Consider the following 20,603-nt stretch of genomic DNA (forward strand, 5'->3'; position numbering starts at 1 on the left):
ATGGAAATCTACCGGACCTTGGGAAAGAAGAGCTACCACTGCTAGCGAGACCTCACCCTAGCTCTGGGGATAAAAGGCAGGGGGCAGAGATGAATAGATGTGGCAGACAACTGTTGTGGCCCAGCAGGAGCCGTTGGAGCTGCCACCAGACTCCGACAGCGAGGGGCCCTATGAGTCGGCCCTGGAGGATGTGGAGGATCCTGGACAGGGTTCCGACTCCAAGCAGGGCACAGAGAGACTGGTTGGCCACCAGGTGGCGCCTGAGCCTTGGATCAGTGGGGAGGAGGCAAGGGAGAGTGATCCAGAAACCAACTGTGAGTTGTTCCAGGATGCATGCCGTCGAAGAGCTAATAGGCGTCAAGAACAACTACATAATTACAGGAGGTAATTACACTCAGCTGATGGTCATTAGGCTCCTCTCCAGACTATAAAAAAGACTGCTTGTGCCACACCCTTCTTGCAGAAGTCAACGCTTTGACTAAAGAGAAACTAACTTGGCAGGCTGGATTGCTGCCAAGGTTTGTTTGAATTGCTGCCAAGGTTTGTCGGACTTGCTGCCAAGGTCCTTATCTGTTTGTTTACTTGGCTTTCAGCCACCGAGATTCTGGTCTTGTTATTAAAGGACATTCCATTTAAGCTTGTCTCGGCTTTTGTTACTGGACGGAGGAGGAGGTCAGAACAGACAACTATTTATCTCCCTGCTGGACAGACTTGTTAGCCTGCGAGAGAAACGTTTTGCCAGGGCTGCTTGCAGTCCCAATAAAGGAATCTTTTGAGTTCACTTCAGAACAGTCCCTTTCTTCTACAATGCCACTTTGAACCCCATCAAAACGAGAACCACCTTGGAAGTCCGCTTCACCCACTTTGCTCGCCCGAAAAGGTGGAAGACCCGAGTCAGCCAGGAGGAAGATCAAATCGCTTCCACCTCATGTCCTTTTCTGCAGCCTTGCCAACGCCTGTGTGAAATCGGCCAAGCATCTTTGGCGCGAGCCATCCATTAAGAGCACGGGCTGGCTGTAAGAAATGTCATTGATCTAAGCAGGCGGAATCCTTGACACGGTCGAGAAATTTCGAGGCAAAGCCGACATTTTCTCCCTCTTATCAGAAAACTGAAGCGGAAGCCGCCGAGAATTGAAATTACATTCAGAGTTCACCCACTGCCTTGGGCAGCCCTGATTCCACTGTTGCAAGTCTTCTCCCCCTCCCCTCTTTAAAAAAAATAATACAGGTATTTCTCAAGTTACGAATGTAATGGAGCTTGACCATTACCTTCGTAACCCAAGGATTCGTTGGAGTGAATCCCGTAACTTGAACGTGATCCCTGCCTGCTTTTGCCTGCGCATTCGCTAATCAAATGTGTGGGATGTTAAGTGGATGAGGTATCTCAGGGTGGGGAAGGCCATGCATGGGGGATTAGTGATATAGAAAATATACAAGATATATACAAGGGACCTTGGAGGTCTTCTAATCTGACCCCCTGCATAGGCAAGAAACCCCATACCATTTCAGACAAATGGTTATCTGTTCTGACCCCTCTCGTCCCACACCAACACACACTCCGAGCCAAAGATAAGTTACGGTATTTAATTAACAGACAGACAGGTTCTTGGCAGCAAACTGGCACAGACAAGCTTGGGCAGCAATCCAGCACAGATAAGGCTTGGCAGCAATCCAGCCTGCCAAGCTCACAATAATGTTCTCCAGCATTACTTCCTGCGTTGACTTCTGCAGGAGGGGCATGTGCACAAGCAGTCCTTTTATAGTGTTGAGAGGAGCCTAATGACCACCAGCTGAGTGCAATTACCTCCTGTACTTGCGCAACTGTTCCTGACGCCTATTAGCTCTTTGGTGCCATGCATCCAGGAACAACTCACAGTTGGTTTCTGGCTCACTCTCCCTTGTCTCCTCCCCACTGGTCCAAGGCTCAGGCGCCTCCTGGTAGCCAAGCAGCCTCTCTGCGCCCTGCTCGGAGTCAGAACCCTGTCCAGGGTCCTCCACATCCTCCAGAGCCAACTCATAGGGCCCCTCGCTGTCGGAGTCTGGTGGCAGCTCCAACGGCTCCTGCTGGGCCACAACAGTTATCCAACATCTTCTTAAAAACTTCCAGTGTTGGAGCATTCACAACTTCTGAAGCTGAATCAGTCGTTCCACTGATTAATTGTTCTAACTGTCCGGAAATCTCTCCTTAGTTCTAAGTTGCTTTTCTGCTGGATTCCTGTGTTTCCCTGAAAATAAGATAGGGTCTGATTTTCTTTTGACCCCCCCAAAAGAAGCGCTTGGCCTTATTTTCAGGAGGCTGTATTATTTTTGAGGTGCAGGAGGCGGCGAGCGTGGTCACCGCATGGCTGCTGCTTTGTTGCAATATTTTCAGGGAGGGCTTATTTTAGTCCAGGCATTCAAAAGCCCAATTGGGCTTATTATCCAGGGAGGTCTTCTTTTCGGGGGAAACAGAGCAGTTTCTATCCATTGCTTTTTGTCCTGCCTTCAGATGCTTTGGAGAAAAGCTTGACTCCCACTTCTTTGTGGCAGCCCCTGAAATACTGGGATACTGCTACCATGTCACCCAGCGGTAGGCTTCCCATAAACTAACAACTGATTCACCCAGAATCGAAAATATGAGGCTTTCAAGAAGAGGCTGGGCTGCCATCTGTCAGCAATGGTGGACGGTCTCCTGCTTGGGCGGGAGGTTGGACTAGATGACCTACAAGGTCTCTTGCAACTCTGTTAATCTTAATCCGATCTTAATCATGATCCTCCAGAACAATTCACTCTTGGCTCGCGAGGGATTACGGAAGTTCGACGTGATCCGGGGGGGGAAATAAATCTTTAAATTAAAGGTGTCCCAGAATGCAGAAAATTATAACCTTCCTTGGAGAAACCTCCTAACTGTCTTAGTTTATAAAGGATTTTACGTTTTGGGGGAAAAGGCAGAGCTGTGAATCTCCCGCCGTTTCAGTTGCGGATTCTGCATGCAGGTTTAAACCTCTGGAAAGAGAACCCAATCGTGGCCTTCCCATGGGGGAAAAAAAACCCCGGGTTGATTAATGAATTCTGCAGAGATCCAGAAAGGCCTAAGGGGATCAAGACGAGTGGCATCTCTTCTTTTCTTAGCCTGGCGGCGGAACCTCTTTCAAAATCAAACTTTGGGAGAGCTGCTCCCTTAATTTTATTGGTGTTTCATTAAGCGAGCAGGGGAAAATGGCTCTCCGGAGAATTGGGTTCCCTTAAGCGGCGCCTGTTAAAGTTTCCATTCAATGCTAAATGCTATAACATATCAAGGAATTCCGGCAATTCCAGATATTACAGATTAACAGAGTTGGAAGGGACCTCGTAGGTCATCTAGTCCAACCTCCCGCCCAAGCAGGAGACCTTACAGCATTTCTGACAGATGGCAGTCCAGTCTCTTCTTGAAAGCCTCCAGGGATGAAACTCCTACAACTTCTGAAGGCAACTTCTGTTCCATGGGTTGATTGTTCTCCCTGTCAGGAAATTTCTCCTTATTTCTAGGTTGAATCTCTCCTTGATCCATTTCCACCCATTATTCCTTGTCTGGTCTTCAAGTTCTTCGGAAAATAGTTTGACCCCCTCCTCTCTGTGGCAGCCCCTCAAATATTGCAACACTGCTCTCCTGTCTCCCCTGGTCCTTCTCTTCACTAGACTGGCCATGCCCAGTTTCTGCAATCATTCTTCATATGTTTTAGTCTCCAGTCCCTTAATCATCCTAGTTGCTCTTCTCTGCACTCTTTTTAGAGTCTCAATATCCTTTACAGATTAACAGAGTTGGAAGGGACCTTGTAGGCCATCTAGACCAGTCCAGTCTCTTCTTGAAAGCCTGAAGTGATGAAGTTCCCGCAACCTCTGAAGGCAACTTCTGTCCCACTGGTGGATTGTTCTCATGGTCAAGAAAATTTCTCCTTATTTCTAGGTTAAATCTCTCCTTGATCAGTTTCCATCCATTATTCCTCACCTGGCCTATGGAAAATAGCTTGACCCCCTCCTCTCTGTGGCAGCCCCTGAGATATTGGAAGACTGCTCTCCTGTCTCCCCTGGTCCTTCTCTTCCCTAGACTAGCTAGGCCCAGTTCCTGCAACCGTTCTTCGTATGTTTTAGCCTCCAGTCCCCTCATCATCTTTGATGCTCTTCTCTGCACTCTTTCTAGAGTCTCAACCTCTTTTTTTCACTGTGGCAGAGGTGGGTTCCTCCCAATTTGGCCCGGATCGGGTGAACTGGTAGTAGCAGCCGTGAGAGGCTCCGCCCACATGCCCGGATGCTTATGCACAGAAGCGTCATGCACACCTAAACTGGTAGTAGAAAAATTGGCCACCCACCACTGCACCGTAGCCACCAAAACTGGATGCAGTACTCGAGGTTAGACTTTTGAAGTCAGCGCTCAAGCAAGGAGTGTGACTTTCTTTTGGTATTGGTCAATTTATAGTGGTGTTATGGTGGATGAAGAAAAAATCAACTTTGGTCATCTGTTGTGTTTGTGTGCGGAGGTTACAGCGCCGGCTAGGAAGGCTCCATGGGGTCTTCTAAGGATGACCCCATGGATGACTTACTAGAAGTTGTGAAGAAGTCTGTTTTACTCCACCTGGCTTGTGGGGATGGTGGATAAGAGGATGGACATGGGAGAGGAAGTCGACCTATTCTCCTCGTCTTGCATGCTAACTCTGCCCACTGCCAGCAGTTCGATCCTGACTGACTCAAGGTTGATTCATCCTTCCATCCTTCTGTCGTTGTTAAATGAACACCCAGATTGTTGGGGGCAATAGGCTGACTCTATAAAACGCTTAGAGAAGGCTGTGAAGTGGTATTTAAGTCCATTTGCTATTGCTTCCTTCCATCCCTTCCTTCTCTCCCTCCCTTTTCTCCTTCCTTCCTTCCTTCCTTCCTCCCTCCCTCCCTCCCTCCCTCCTTCCTTGCCATGGTGGGGCAGTGGTTAGAATGCAATGTTGCAGCCTAATTCTGCCCACAGCCAGCAGTTCGATCCTGACTGGCTCAAGGTTGACTCAGCCTTCCATCCTTCCGAAGTGGGTCAAATGAGGACCAGATTGTTGGGGGCAAGAGGCTGACTCTGTAAACCGCTTAGAGAGGGCTGGGAAGCCGAATATAAGTCTTAAGTGCTATTGCTATCTCTTGGGCCGGCGCTGCTGCTAAATAACCTCGTATCTGTTCCTCTTGTTTGCAGGCGTCTCTCTGTTTTCCTTCCTTTTCTTTTTTTAAGGCATTACTTGTTTGTACATGCGTCATATCACTCGGTTTCCTTTGACCAATGCAGCCTTTTTTGTCATCTCATTCCACGCTTTTGTGTAGCTTCTTGAACGGACGGAGGAAAGCCAGACTCTGCTGGGGGCTTCTGACGAGGAGGCGAGTGCGCCCAGCTGCGACGGTCCAGAGACTCTGAGCGAGGTGGGAGTTGATTGGCCCGGCGGCCTGTTTTTTAAGGGTTCTCGCTGATGGCAGGTGGGGACGGGGGGTTGGTAGGAAGCTCCGAAGTTCTAGTGAACTTCTCGAATGGTCCTTCAAAAATAGGTTGGGTTTGAAGCTTCGTCCTCTTTGGTGGCATGAAGATAAGTTCCTCCCCTTCTCTGCCCACCACTTCTCTCTTCCCTCTTCTCCCGCTTTCTACCGTCTTCTCTCTTCTCCCTTCTCCTCTCTTCTCCCTTCTTACGTCTTCTCCCTTCTCCCATCTTCCCCTTCTCCCTCCTATCTTCTCCCTTCTTCCCCCTTCTCTTCTCCCTTCTCCTCTCTTCACCCTTCTTCCTTCTCCATTCTCCTTTCTTCTCCTGTCTTCCTCTCCTCCCTTCTCCCATCTTCCATTTCTCTCTTCTCCCTTCTTCTCTCTTCTCCATTCTTCTCTCTTGTCCCTTCTCCTCTCTTGTCCCTTCTCCTCTCTTCTCCCTTCTTCCGTCTTCTCCCTTCTCCTGTCTGCCCCTCCTCCCTCCTATCTTCTCCCTTCTTCCCCCTTCTCCTCTCTTCTCCTCCTCTCTTCACCCGTCTTCCTTCTCCATTCTCCTTTCTTCTCCTGTCTTCCTCTCCTCCCTTCGTCTTCCATTTCTCTCTTCTCCCTTCTTCTCTCTTCTCCGTTCTTCTCTCTTCTCCTCCCTTCCCCCTTCTTCTCCCATCTTCTCTCTCCTCCCTTCTCCTCTCTCCTCCCTTCTCCTCTCTCCTCCCTTCTCTCCTCTTCCTTCTTCTCCTTTCTTCTGCCTTCTCCTGTCTTCCCCTTCTCCTTCTTCTCCCGTTTTCTCTCATTTTCTCCTCCTTCCTCCTTCCTTCTCGCTTCTCCCTTCTTCCCCCTTCTCCTTTCTCCATTTTGCCTTCTCTTCTCTTCTGTTCCTCCCCTCCCTTCCCCCCACCCCATCCTTGATCCAAAGGGGGCATCCATCACGGGCATTTCTGCTTTGGTTGTTGAACAGAGTCACAAACCCCCATGTTGGCTCAACCAAGACAGTACCATCTCCAAGTCCGCAAGGCTGCATTGTATTGTAAGTGCCCCAACTCTGGCATCCTGGAAAATGAATCTTATGTTGGACATTATTGCAGGGTGTTAAATTTATATTTACCAACAAAAAAATAAAGGGAGACTAGTATTGATCTATTTCAAGCTATTTAGCTCTTGTCAGCTAGCTGTACCCTTCTGAGATTCGAACCCGGGCTGCTTACATATTAACCTCTAAGCCACGGGCACTCTTTGCTTTGTCCGCTATACCAGTGTTCTGACCTAGGCTTCCCAAGATCATGAAGCCCACTCCTCGTCCCGATAAAACCTCTTTTATTTAGGTTGAAGGGAATTCCTCTCCAGCAAAGTCCCGGCCAACAGTCTTTCAAGAGATTTCACAACTACAGGCCTTTCTCAGGCTTGGAGAGCTGCCAGGCCGATATCTTCCAAGCTCCATGCTGTAGCAGCAATTACTTGTCAAAAAGTCAGGAATAGAACGTCACCCTAATGAATTGAACTCCTCATTGTCTCCTGCAAACTCCACTCCCCAGTTGCTCCTCTTTTATTTCCTCCGGGAGGGGCCATTCATCGTCCACCTGTGGCCTTACTCCCAAGTCGACCCTTGATCTTTAGCTGTTCCCTTTACCTGGCAACTCTGTGCATGCAACACTGGGAACAGGCTCCAGCTGTTCTTCCGCCTCACTGATAATCTGACTCTGAAGGCAGCTGATAACTGTCAGACAGCCCTGGCCCCCCCTCTGCCTCCGACACAGAGCTCTCATCAGAGCCTTCCCCGGACTCCAGGACTGGCCCATCTTCCTCCCCAACCTCCTCACTGCCTGAGTCTGCCACCAGCTCCACTGGCAGTCCACAACAACCAGTTTTTATTTATTTTTTTATTTATCAGGGCAACCTGGTCTACCCAAAGTTATTATTACAGGGTCTTTCTCTTAGGCCAGAGTCGATGGTGATGCTCAAGTTATCCTGTCTCTAGAGTGGTAGACAGATGTGTTTACACCAGTGGTTCTCAACCTTCCCAATGCCACGACCCTTTAATACAGTTCCACATGTAGTGGTGACCCCCCCAACCATAAAATTGGTGTCTTGGTACCTAAGACCATCGAAAATATGTGTTTTCTGATGGTCTTAGGAGACCCCTATGAAAGGCTCGTTCGACCCCCAAAGTGGTCCCAGCCCACAGGTTGAGAACGCTGGTCTACACATTTCCTTTCCATCAGTCAAAGAGCAAGGCATATTCCCCCCCCCTTTTTTTTCCCCATCAGATCATCCTTTTGGATCCTCTGGATCAACCCTACAAGACGCTGAACCCACCAGAGTTTGAACCCGAGCCGGTTGCCGGCAAATACTTTGAAGGGAGCCCAGCAGCCGACAATGGTGATTCGCGGGAAGAGACTCCTTCGCCTGTGTGCCTTCCGGATGAAAACGGAGCGGCGGAATTAGAATCTCGGTGAGTGAGCAGCTCAAGACATGGCAATTTCTGAGCTCTACTGAGTTTTAAAATAGACACAGACAACAATAGAAAAAGAAAGGGAGAGGAGAGAATGGGAGGAAGACGGGGGAAAGAAGAAAGAGGTAAGGAGAGGACGATGGAAAGGAGCAAAAGAGAAGGAGAGAGGGTAGGGAGAGGAAGAGTAGGAGAAAGGGAAGGGAAGAAGGAAGGGGAAAGAGAGGAGGGGAAGAAGAAAGAGGTAAGGAGAGGACGGTGGAAGGGAGAGAAAGAGAAGGAGAGGGGGAAGAGAAAGAGAGCAGTAGGGGAGAGGTAAGGGAAGAAGGAAGGAGAAGGAGAGCAGGGAAAGAAGAAAGAGGTAAGGAGAAGAGGGTGGAAGGGAGAGAAAGAGAAGGAGGGTAGGAAGGGGAAGAGTAGGAGTAGGGGAGAGGTAAGGAAAGAAGGAAGGGGAAGGAGAGGGTGGAAGGGAGAGAAAGAGAAGGAGAGAGGGTAGGAAGGGGAAGAGGAAGAGCAGGAATAGGAGAAAGTTCAGGGAAGAAGGAAGGGGAAGGAGAGGAGGAAGGAAGGAAATAAAGAAGGGAGGGAGGGAGAAAAGGAAGGGAAAACAAGGAGGTGTTAAAAAAGGAGGAAGGGATGGTAGATAAAGCAACCCAAACTGTATGTTATAACTTATGAAATGAAATATATGAATGTATAAGAATGACAAATGTAAAGAAGGAGAACAATCATGTGAATGTATACTTAAAATGGTACGTAAGAGAATAAAAAATAAAAAACTGGAAAAAAAAGACACGGCAATTTCGCCGGCCGTTCTCCTTCTGGAGGGGCGAAGGAAAGCAATTGCATGTTTTTTTAAAAAAATCATAAAGATTTTGAATGCAGTCTATCATCAGGGCATATCATTTTCAAAAAAGCAAAGAAAGAACAAAAAGAAATATTAACACATATACCAATAACGACAATAAAAGTGCGACAGGATAATTTTAACTAGATTTCTTTTTATATTAGCTTATTTGTAATTCTGTTAATTTTATTAGCATATTTATATGCTAATATAAATGAACAGAATTTATATACATGTGACCGGTATGACTAAACGCATGGAACACTGTTACCTTACCATAGCCAGTGGCTAAGACGCTGAGCTTGTCGATCAGAATGGTTGGCAATTGGGCGGTTCGAATCCCCAGGCCGTGTAACAGAGTGAGCTCCCGTGACTTGTTCCAGCTTCTGCCAACTGAGCAGTTTGAAAGCACGTTAAAAAACGCATAAAGACGCCTCCCTCACTCCCCTGGTTATGTCTAAGTTTTCCCTAAAAATAAGAGATAACGTAATGCGCAAGAAAGATGATGCATCATTGGAAGGATGGGGTATTACATCGCCCTTTTCTTCCCTTGGTCCCTAGCTGGCACAAACAAAGGTATTGTTCTGTATGAATTAAATATAAAGGTCGTTTATAATTATAAAACAGACAGGGTGGTGCAGTGACTAAGACGCCGTGCTTGTCAATCAGAAAGATCGGCAGTTCGGCAGTTCGAATCCCTAGCGCCGCCTAACAGAGTGAGCTCCCATGACTTGTCCCAGCTTCTGCCAGTGTAGCAGTTCGAAAGCACGTTAAAAAACACCAGTACAAAAACAGGGACCACCTTTGGTGGGAAGGGAACAGCGTTCAGTGCGCCTTCGGGCGTTGAGTCATGCTGGCCACATGACCACGGAGACGTCTTCGGACAGCGCTGGCTCTTCGGCTTTCAAACGGAGATGAGCAGTGCCCCCTAGAGTCAGGAAGGACTAGCACAGATGTGGAAGAGGAACCTTTGCCTTTACTGGTTTTCTCGCTAATCTTCCGCCCTCTCATCTGACTCTTTTATTTTTTATCAATATATTTTTATTCTTTTTAAACAAAACAACACATACAAATCAAAGCAAGAGAAGAACAAAGAACAACTTTCCTCCATTTCATCGAGCATGTCGTTTGGTTAGAAATTTTTGTGCATCAATTCTTAAGCTTAGGATTAATATCCCTGGTTTACATTAAACATAACTGGGTATTTCACTGTCATTGAGCATTAATGTGTTCAAATTACCATTAATATTCTTTCATTTGTAACAATCCTTGTTTCTTTAAATTCATAATTATCTATCAAATGAATCTTTAAAGTATTATAGTATCACCTATCTCTAAGGAGAAAAAGCAGAGATTAAAACAAAGAATTCCCATTAATTTATAATATACATTCATATTTTCAATTGACCATAATGTCACCAATCATCCAGAGTTCCAACAATAATTTTCCAGTATTAATTATCACCTGACTCTCTTTTGAGGTGGGTTGACACGAAAAAGGAATTCATTCAGGCTTTATGATGAGCCAGGAAACTGTTTGGCAATCGGAGAATTTGTTTTCTTTACAAATGTTTGGTGTTATCTTTTTTCCAATTTTGTTATTTTTCTCCCTCTGTTCTGCCTTCCCCTCTCCGCTCTCTGCATAAGAAGCGGACAAAGACCGAGCAAAGCTGCAAATGAGCCGCTGGATCCCGAGAAGATCTCCGAGCGAGGCAGTTTAAGCGATGATCTGGAGAACAAAGAGGAGGGGGACCTCAAGCAGCTGATTATTCAGCTGAGAGCTGAACTCGAACAGCTGATGCAGACCAACATCTCGCTGAAGCAGCAAGGTGAACCGCAGCCCACCCCTGGAACCGAGGACCCCGAAAGCACAAGCGAGTCGAACATGGAGACCGAATCGTCCAAAGTGGAAGTGAAGGACACGGCTACCCAAACGATAACCGGGCCGGGGGCCGCCGCATGGCCGAAGCACGAAGGCAAAAAGACGCCAGTCTCTGAAGACGCAGCTGCCCCCCAATCGTCTCGGTTTGACCAGGATTGCTTGCAGAGGTACGTCTCGGGCAAGAGCGATCCGCAGAAGGCGCCCCTTCAAGTCAGCAAAGCAAACAAAGTGAGTATCAGTGGATCGGGGTTAAAGGAGGGAGTCCTTGGTGCTCTCTGAGCTTGGTGGTTTTCTTGCGGAGATCTCATCACCAAACTAGAGAACGTCATCAATGCTGGAAGAGAGTAGGGTTTGCAGAAAGGAAGAGGAGGAGGAAGAGAAGAAGTCATACCTGGTGCTCTCTGAGCTTGGTGGTTTTCTTGCGGATGTTTCATGACCCAACTAGGGAACATCATCAGAGTTAGAAGAGAGTGGGGTTTAGAGAGAGGAGGAGGGGAAGGAGGAAGACATGGAGGAGGAGGAGGAGAAAAAGAACTATGGGCTCCTTGATACTCTCTGAGCTTGGTGGTTTTCTTGCAGACGTTTCATAACCCAACTAGGGGGCATCATCAGAGTTAGAAGACAGTGGGGTTTAGAGAGAGGAGATGGGGAAGGAGGAAGACATGGAGGAAGAGGAGGAGGAGGAGGAGGAGAAGGAGGAGGAGAAAAAGGACTATGGGCTCCTTGATAACTCTCTGAGCTTGGTGGTTTTCTTGCAGACGTTTCATAACCCAACTAGGGGACATCATCAGAGTTAGAAGAGAGTGGGGTTTAGAGAGAGGAGGGGAAGGAGGAAGACATGGAGGAGGAGAAGGAGGAGGAGGAGGAGAAAAAGGACTATGGGCTCCTTGATACTCTCTGAGTTTGGTGGTTTTCTTGCGGATGTTTCATGACCCAACTAGGGAACATCATCAGTGCTAGAAGGGAGTGGGGTTTGTGCAGACAGGAAGAGGACGGAGAAAGCGAGGAGAAGGCCGTGTTGCCATCCCACTGGAACGAGGCCCTCCAGCTCTTCGCCACCTGCGGCGCTTCCCTCCAACCTTCGCCCAAAGCTCCCCACCAAGAGGCTGAAGCAGACCCCAAGTTGGAATTTCTGCCCCCCACAAAAAGACCCCGAAGGGAGAGACTCTCTGCAGCAACACAAGCGTCCATTGCACGTATCCATCCCAGGGGTCGTAGTTTGAGGACCCCCTGATTTAGTGTAATGTTAAAAAATGCAAATCATTTTTCTGCGGACCCCCAAAATTTTCTCCTGGACCCCCAGTTGGTGACTGCTGTTTTAGAGGACCTCTGATTCTATTTTTCCTTCTCTTTCCCTGTCTCTTCTCACCCCTTACTCACTGAGTAACTGAGGCAAAGAGATGGCTCTTGCCAGACACCTCCACTCAAGAGGGTGTCTTCTGGGGAGGGCCTTGTCCCATCACTGCCCACCCAGAAGAAATTCTGAAGCCATTGGAGTAACGTTGGTTCTAGCTATTATGGTCTTTTAGCCATTATTCTCTATTACAGCTAATCAGTCCCTGGTAGAGCATTGTTCCTGAACATCCTTAATGCCCAGAAATAACCAGTAATTTTCATAGTTACTGCAATATTCAGGGGTAATTTCTTAAGTTAATGATGCATGGGGTGTCGACGGGCTTCCTTAATCATTTTTTTTAAGAAAGATCTTTCTGAATTTGCAAAGGGATCAGACGAAAAAAAAGGGAAGGGGGAAGATAGCTGGGTTAAGAATTACATTTTATAAAATCTATAGCCATCCAGTTTGTTCAACTTACAGGGAGTCAGTCCTTCTGCCACAGTTGAGCCCAAGAGAGTGAAAGTAAATGCTGCCCCGTTTTATGACCTTTTCTGCCACAGTCGTTAAGTGAATCATTGCAGTTGCTAAGTCAGTAACATGGTTGTTAAGTAAATCTGCCTTCTCCTCGGAAGGTCGCAATGACTCAGAATGAATAGAATAAAATAGAATAGAATAGAATAGAAAAGAAAAACAATTAGAATAAAATAGAAATCAGAATAGAATAGAATAGAAATCAGAATATAATAGAAATTCGAAAAGAGAATATAATATAATGAAAATTAGAATAGAAATTAGAATAGAATAGAAATTTGAACAGAATAAAAAGAATAGAATAAAAATTAGAATAGATTACAATAGAAATTGGAATAGGATAGAAATTTGAATAGAATAAAAATCAGAATAGAAATTCGAAAAGAAATTAGAATATAATGAAAATTAGAATAGAAATTAGAATAGAATAGAAATTTGAATAGAATAAAAAGAATAGAATAAAAATTAAAATAGAATAGAAATCAGAATAGAATAGAAATTCGAAAAGAAATTAGAAAACAATATAATGAAAATTAGAATAGAAATTAGAATAGAATAGAAATTAGAATAGAATAGAAATTAGAATAGAATAGAAATAAGAATAGAATAGAAATTAGAATAGAATAGAAATTAGAATAGACTAGAAATAAGAATAGAATAGAAATTAGAATAGAATAGAGATTAGAATAGAATAGAATTCTTTATTGCTAAGTGCGATTGGACACAAGAAATTTTTCTCTGGTAACTAATATATGCAAGCAACAAGTGACAATCATGATCATAATCATAAAATGATAATAAATCACCAGAAGGCAGGACAAGAAACAATGGATAGAAACTAATCAAGGAGAGAAGCAACATAGAATTAAGGAGAAACTTCCTAACAGGAAGGACAATCAACCAGTGGAATGGCTGGCCACCAGAAGTTGTGAGTGCTCCATCAATGGAGGCCTTTAAGAGGAGACTGGGTGATCACTTGTCCAAAATGGTATACTACCTGTATTAGAAACACAAAAAAGAGAGTGAACGGGTAAACATTTTTCTCCCGTTTTGCAGCCCGGAAGGCTGAGTTTTCCCTCCCTTCTTCTCCAGTTGGAGTGTGCCTTCCCTCACCCCATATCCCCAGGCACAAAAATGCACCCCATTTTTCTCCCTCTCAGCTGGTCCTGGATTCCCTCCGACTGTATTTGATTTCTCCTTCCGGTCTCTTTTGATGCGCCGTTTAAATCCTTTCTTGGTCTCGTTGTTTCGTTCAGAGCAACTCTTGCTACCAGCCCAAGAAATCGCGCTTGCCTGTTTTGCTGAAAGCCTCCAGATCCCTGGGGAGCATCTCCTTAATGTCCCCACTGTCCAGGCCAGACCAGGATTGTGTCTTCACCCTGGACCAAGGCCCGAAGGGAAGGCAGTGGAGAGAAGAGGCCCAACAAAGTGAAGCCGAGGGACACGGGTCCCTCCGGAAGGATGTACGAGAAGAAGACAAACAAGCAGGTATGGGGAGATGTTGTTGTGGCCCGCCAGCAGAGCTGGCAGCAGAGTCAGACAGTGAGGAGGTTGGGGAGGAAGATGGGCCAGTCTTGGAGTCTGGGGAAGGCTCGGACAAGGGCTCTGCGTTGGAGGCAGAGACAGGGCTGAGGCCGTCTGGCAGTTCTCAGCTGCCTTCAGAGCCAGACAGCAGTGAGGCAGAGGAACAGCTGGAGCCTGTTCCCAGTGTGCACATGTGCAAAGCTGCCGGAAGAAAAGAACAACTCAGAAATCAAGGTCGACTTGGGAGTAAAGCCACAGGTGGAAGGTGAATGGCCCCTCCCATAGGGAATAAAAGAGGAGCGAAAGGGGAAGGGGCTTTTGCAGGAAACAATTTGTTTGGTCGTTAGATTCATGTCAGGAGTCTGAAGATCTGTCCGTGAATCTCGGAGACTCTGTGCCCAGCCTTTCCTTGCACCGCAATATACTGAGGGACGTGGTGGCTCAGTGGCTAAAACACTGAGGTGTCGATCAGAAAGGTTGGCAGTTCGGCGGTTCGAATCCCTAGCACCGCATTAACGGAGTGAGCTCCCGTGACTTGTCCCAGCTTCTGCCAACCGAGCAGTTCGAAAGCACATTTAAAAAATGCAAGTAGAAAAACAGGAACCACCTTTGGTGGGAAGGGAAGAGCGTTCCATGCGCCTTTGGCGTTGAATCATGCCGACCACATGACCACGGAGACGTCTTTGGACAGCGCTGGCTCTTCAGCTTTGAAATGGAGATAAGCACCGCCTCCTAGAGTCGGGAATGACTAGCACATATGTGCAAGGGGAACCTTTACCTTTAATGAACTTAGTATTTAAATCCTGTCCATTTCCCCCTTAAAAATAGAAAGGAGAAGAGGAATTTAAAAAAAACAGCAACATTCCCTTCCCCCCCCCCCTTTTCAATTTTTTTTTTACATTTTTAAACATTGTCATTTCCTGGTCTCCTAAACTCAATATATCGCCTGCCTATTTCTGCAGAAGTGTCGGCCATCCAGCCAAAGATCTTTGAAGCAGATCTTAACTTGCCCGGTATCCAAAGCGCTGGCCAAAGAGACCAGGATCGGCGTATCAGCAACCCAACCCAAATAGGTACAGTTTCCCCTTGTTTGAATTTCTGCAGCTCCTACAATTTTTTATTGATTTTTGCACAGGTGCAATTTGCAGGGGGTGTAATTGCCAACCCGCAAAAAAACAACACCACCAGGTTAAAATAATTCTGTTATTTTCTGTTAAAATATTCTGTCTCCTAGTTGATTTTTTTTTTTTTTTTGCTGCCGTTAATTGTTCCCTCCCCAGCTGCTGTTTGCAGTTTTGGAAAAGCAGCTTCTGAGAATTAACTTTTTTTTTTTTTTTTTGACTCGTCAGCGGGATTCACGAAGCCGGTTAATGCATATAATTGGAAGGTATAGCTTCCCTCTTGAGCCGGCAGCGATGAAATTTCTCTGATCCTCTCTGTAATTTTATTTTTAAGTGGCCATCGAGTGCCTTCTAATAAGCACATTTTGTGAGCTACAGATACCTTTCCACCCCCCCCGTTTGAATTTCTCGGGACGTAACCGAACAGCTTAAAGCGGTTTGTACGTGAGATTAATGATCATGGAGTTAAAAAAAAAACACCTGGTATCAAATTCTCCATTCCCTCTTGCTCAACATCAAAGAGACCTCCAAAGTTACCCCATCAATCATTTCTTTCCGTGGCAAAAACGGAATAACAAATAGGAAAGAGAAAGTGGCTGCATACAAATGCAAAAGCGAAATTAAGGTTCTTTTAAAAAACAGCAACAACATGCAATTGGAGATTTGTTTTAATTAGTCGAAGAACTACAGGTAGCGGGGCCTGAAGGTGGCAGGTTAGAATTTGGAAGGCGCAGGTTGGAGGCTACAGCCCCCCCCCCTCCTCCCCATGGAAGCTCATTAAATGAGTTTGTGCCAATCGTTCTCCTTGAGCTGAGCTTACAGCTCGGGATCGGCAACTGCCGAAAAGAAATTGGTGGCAGGGATGGGATGATAGATGCTATTTTAAGCTCCTGGAAGCAAGCTGGGATAGACAGCTAAGAGGTAAAGAAATGTAAAATGGTAGTAATGGAAGAGAATATTTGTAGCTCAGAGGGGTCCATTGTGCTGTTTGAGCTGGGCTGTTTTCTCGCAGATGTTTCATAACCCAACTAGGTGATGTCATCAGTCTAGAAGGGAGTGGGGTGTGCTGGGAGGAGGGGGAAAGGAAGAGGAGAAGGAGGAGGAAAAGAGGAGGACTATGGGGTCCTTGGTGCTCTCTGAGCTGGGTTGTTTTCTTGCGACATTTCATGACCCAGCTAGGTTACATCATCAGTACTAGGAGGGAATGGGGTTTGTGGAGAGAAGGAGGAGGAAGTGGAGGAAGACTGTGGGATCCTTACTGCTCTCTGAGCTTGCTTTTTTTCATGCAGACGTTTCATTACCCAGCTAGGTAACATCATCGGTGCGAGAAGGGGTTGAGGTTTGGGAGGAGGAAGAGAAAGAGGAGGGGGAGGAGGAGAACAACAACTGTATAGTCCTTGGTGCTCTCTGAGCTTGCTTGTTTTCTTGCAGACATTTCATTACCCAGCTAGGTAACATCATCAGTGCTAGAAGGGAGTGGGGTTTGCAGGGAGGAGGAAGAGAAAGAGGAGGAGGGGAGGAGAAAGAGGAAGCGGGGAGAAGGAGGAGGAGGAGAACTGTGAGGTCCTTGATGCTCTCTGAGCTTGGTGATTTTCTTGCAGGCGTTTCATAAGCTAACTAGGCAACATCCTCAGGGCTAGAAGGGAGTGACTTTTCTAACACTGATGATGTTCCCTAACATGGTAATGAAACGTTTGCAAAACAACAATAACCGCAACCGAGCTCAGAAATCACCAAGGATCCCACAAATATAAAAACTGTTCATTTCCCCTCTTTCTTCAAACAAACCATAATTTTGGTTGAGTTGCTGGAGTCAATCCATGGGAAGAACACCCCCCCCGCCAATTCAAGACCCAATAACTGTAACCTTTAAGAATGTGGGTTCAAGTCCCCAGTTTAGAGGGCATGCAAAGTCACATGATCCCCCCCCCCTTTGCTGGAAGGCAGAAACCACCAGTTTTAACACTGTACACTAGAAACTTAACAACCTCAAACAAATACACAGAATAACAGAATAATGGAGGAGACCTGGAAGGTCTTCTAGTCCAATCCCCTGCTCAAGCAGGAGACCCCATAACGATGAGGGTGAACCTTTTCTGCACCGAGTGCCAAAAAAAAGAAATGCGGAATCGCAAACGCGCGCCATAGGTTTCCCTATAGCCTTTCAGACAAATGACTGCCCAGCCTCTTTTTAGAAACCTCTGCAACCACAACTTCTGGTGGTGAGCTGTTCCACGGGTCAATTGTTCTTACTGTCAGGGAATGCTTCCTTAGTCCCAAACGGAGTCCATCTTCGGTTCAAATGCATTTGCCTTTTTCCGTTCCAGAGACAGACAGGTCCAAACCATCCTCTTCGCCAGAGCTTCGCTCCCCACTCAGTGTCCCCGAGAAGCAGTATGGGGACGCTGTGTCCGCATCCCTGGGGGGCAAGAAGAGCGTTTCCTTTAAGCAGAGCTTGCTCAGCTTCGAAGCCTTTGACTGCGAGTCCGTGAGTGACATCGAGGACCTGAGGCAAAGAATCCGGGATCTGAAATCCGTGGTGGAGAAGTACCAGGTGCTGCTGATCCACTTCAACCTGATCGAACCGCCTCCTTCCGGAGACCCTCTGGATCCCGTCGGGAGCGACGGCGAGAGTCCCACGTCTCTGGCAGGGTTCAAGGAGAGCGAGCCGGAATTGGCCAGCTTCTCCAATGAAATGCAGCCAAAGGAAGGCGCCGAGGATTCGTCCGGATCTGGTCCCTCCAACAACCAGACCGTCCAGAAGCTCCAGGAACTGTTGTCGGAAAACGAAGCCGAGCTTGAGAAAGAGCAGATGGCCAACATGAAGCTGGTGGATGAAGTCCATCGTCTGCACGACAAGCTCAAAAGCCTTGCGCCCCGGGATGAGTAAGTAGCAGCCGCTTGGCCTTTGGAGAAAAGGGGTTGGGGGTCCCTGCAAAACAACAACAGCCATGGTTATAATATAGGTAGTCCTCAAATGTACGACCTCAATTCATCCCCCAATTTCTGCTCTAAGCGAGATGGTCCTTAAGCAAGTTTCTTGTCCCCCTTTTATGACCTTGTGAAGCCTCGCTGCAGCGGTTAAGTTAGCCCACCCGGTCAGTAAGCAAATCTGGCTTCCCCCATTGACCTTGCGGGTCAAAAGGTCGCAAAAGGGGACCCACCCACCCCCGGGACACTGCCACCGTCATAAATACAAACCAGTTGCCCAAGCGTGTGGATTTTGGTCATGTGACCATGGGCAGGGATATGCTACAATGGTCGTAAGTGCGAAAAATGGCCATGTGACTTTTTTCATCGTAACTTTGTATGGTCACTAAGCGAGATGGTTGTTAAGCGAGTTTCTCCCTCCTTTTACGACCTTGTGAAGCCGATCGCTGCAGCGGTTAAGTAAGCCACCTGGTCGATCACCGAATCTGGCTTCCCCCAGTGACGCTGTTGGTCAGAAGGTCGCAAAAGGGGACACTCCCCTCCCCCCCGGGACACTGCCACCGTCATAAATACAGACCAGTTGCCCAAGTGTCTCAATTTTGAACACGTGACCATGGGGCGGGGTGTGTGTGCTATGGTGGTCGTAAGTGTGAAAAGCGACGGTAAGTGACTTTTTTCATCATAACCTTGAATAAACTAAACTAATGAGTTCAAAGACAGGGGCTGGTTTCGGCAGTTGCTACTGCTGGTTTGCTCATGGGAGTGCTCGCTTGATGCGCCGTTCTGCGCAGAAGCCCGCAAAAAAGATGGTGGTGCCCACGGCGCCACCTGGAGAACTGGTTTGGGGGCGTGACAGGACCCAGGTTGCCGGACAGGTAGGAAGATGAGGAAGTAACAGAGTAAGTCATAATACGTGCAACAGCATTCTTCTGACCCAGCTCCCCAAACATGACGAACCGCAGTCTGAGGTGAACTCTCTCTAAACGATCACGAAACGGACTGTTGTAAACCGAGGACTACCTGTCTTGGGTTTTGATGTTTTTAGGGGTTTTTTTTTGGTAAGCTGCCCAAAGTCACTAAGAGCGAGCCGGCGGCCGTACCCATTTTCTAAACAAAATACCGTATTTTTCAGAGTATGAGACACACCGGAGTATAAGACGCAGCAAGGTTTTGAAGAGGAAAATAAAAAAAAAAGTTTATGCACTCTGCAAACCTCCCAAAAATGGACTTTTTCACGAAAAGAGGCCCGTTCTCCCCCCCACTCCAGGCATGAATAGTGTTTAGGGAGCTTGCAGAGTGCTCCTGGGGGGTGGGGGCAAAAACAAGCAAAAATCGGCCCTATTTTCATTAAAAAAAGGTCATGGATAGCCTTTAGGAAGCTTATAGAGTGCTCTTGGGGGCTGGGGGGGATAAAATTGAGAAAAAAATGCGGCAGTTTTTGCTCATTTCTACCCTCCCCAGCCTCCAGGAGTACTCTATAAGCCTCCTAAAGGCTATGCATGACCATTTTGATGAAGGAGGCGGGAGTTCGGGACGCAAAAAAATGCTGTATTCAGTGTATAAGATGCACCCAGATTTTCACCCTCTTTTTTGTGGGGAAAAAAGGTGCGTCTTATATTCCGAAAAATACGGTAAGTAACACTCATTTAGAAAAAGGGTGTTTTTTTTTAGAGTGCTTGGCTAGAGCTGCTGCTTCTGTTTGGCAGGCCAGATTTCTCGGTCGGCCTGTTGCTTCCCGAGGAGTCCCCCCAGCGCCAGAAAATCCACGAGAGCCACAACATTTGCGCCACCTACCGGCAACACCTGTCCAACTTGATCCGAGCTTTCGAAGATCTCCTGCGGGACAGCGAGGTGGATTACTACATAGCCGAGAGCTTTCGGGAGCAGCTCAACCAAAGCGCCCAGATCTTCGAGAGGCTGGAGCACCAATGCCTTTATGGTGGGTAGCTGTCACCTTCTTGAGAACTTCAGCGATGGTGGTGGGGTCCATTCTTCTGGTTTTCTCTCCAGGCTTCGCCCCATCCCATCATGACTTCATGTTCTGTTGACCCCGCAAAAGAAGGAAAAAAGACAATGGACAATTTAGAGCTCTCCCAACCCTTACCTTTCCCAACATCATGCCATTTACAGACAATGGAATGGAATGGAATAGAATATAGAACAGACAGGAATAAGGGAATAGAATATAGAATAGAATATGGAATGAATAGGAATGGAATGGAATAGAGTAGATATTAGAATAGAATAAATATTAGAATAGAATAAATATTAGAATAGAATAAATATTAGAATAGAATAAATATTAGAATAGAACAAATATTAGAATAGAACAAATATTAGAATAGAACAAATATTGGAATGGAATGGAATGAAAATAGTAGATATTAGAATAGAATAAATATTAGAATAGAATAAACAATGGAATAGAATAGAATAGAATATAGAATGGAATATGGAATGAATAGGAATGGAATGGAATAGAATAGAGTAGATATTAGAATATAGATATTAGAATAGAATAAATATT

The 20,603-nt window shown here is 46.5% G+C and overlaps 1 protein-coding gene across 3 annotated transcripts in view; it reads left to right on the forward strand.

Moving 5' to 3' along the window:
• Nucleotides 1-20,603, forward strand: part of CDK5RAP2 (CDK5 regulatory subunit associated protein 2) — a 95,568-nt gene that overhangs the window by 48,646 nt on the left and 26,319 nt on the right. For 2 of the 3 annotated variants that reach the window (XM_032233347.1, XM_032233350.1), the window contains exons 19-25: nucleotides 5,314-5,409; nucleotides 7,723-7,907; nucleotides 10,399-10,861; nucleotides 13,757-13,988; nucleotides 14,987-15,097; nucleotides 17,473-18,031; nucleotides 19,783-20,015. In XM_032233347.1, coding sequence (XP_032089238.1) covers nucleotides 5,314-5,409; nucleotides 7,723-7,907; nucleotides 10,399-10,861; nucleotides 13,757-13,988; nucleotides 14,987-15,097; nucleotides 17,473-18,031; nucleotides 19,783-20,015 — 1,879 coding nt within the window. The remainder of the gene's footprint in view (nucleotides 1-5,313; nucleotides 5,410-7,722; nucleotides 7,908-10,398; nucleotides 10,862-13,756; nucleotides 13,989-14,986; nucleotides 15,098-17,472; nucleotides 18,032-19,782; nucleotides 20,016-20,603) is intronic. The other variant, XM_032233348.1, reaches the window with a different exon arrangement.

This window comes from Thamnophis elegans, chromosome 16 (genome assembly GCF_009769535.1).
Source record: "Thamnophis elegans isolate rThaEle1 chromosome 16, rThaEle1.pri, whole genome shotgun sequence".
NCBI classification, from domain to species: domain Eukaryota; kingdom Metazoa; phylum Chordata; class Lepidosauria; order Squamata; family Colubridae; genus Thamnophis; species Thamnophis elegans.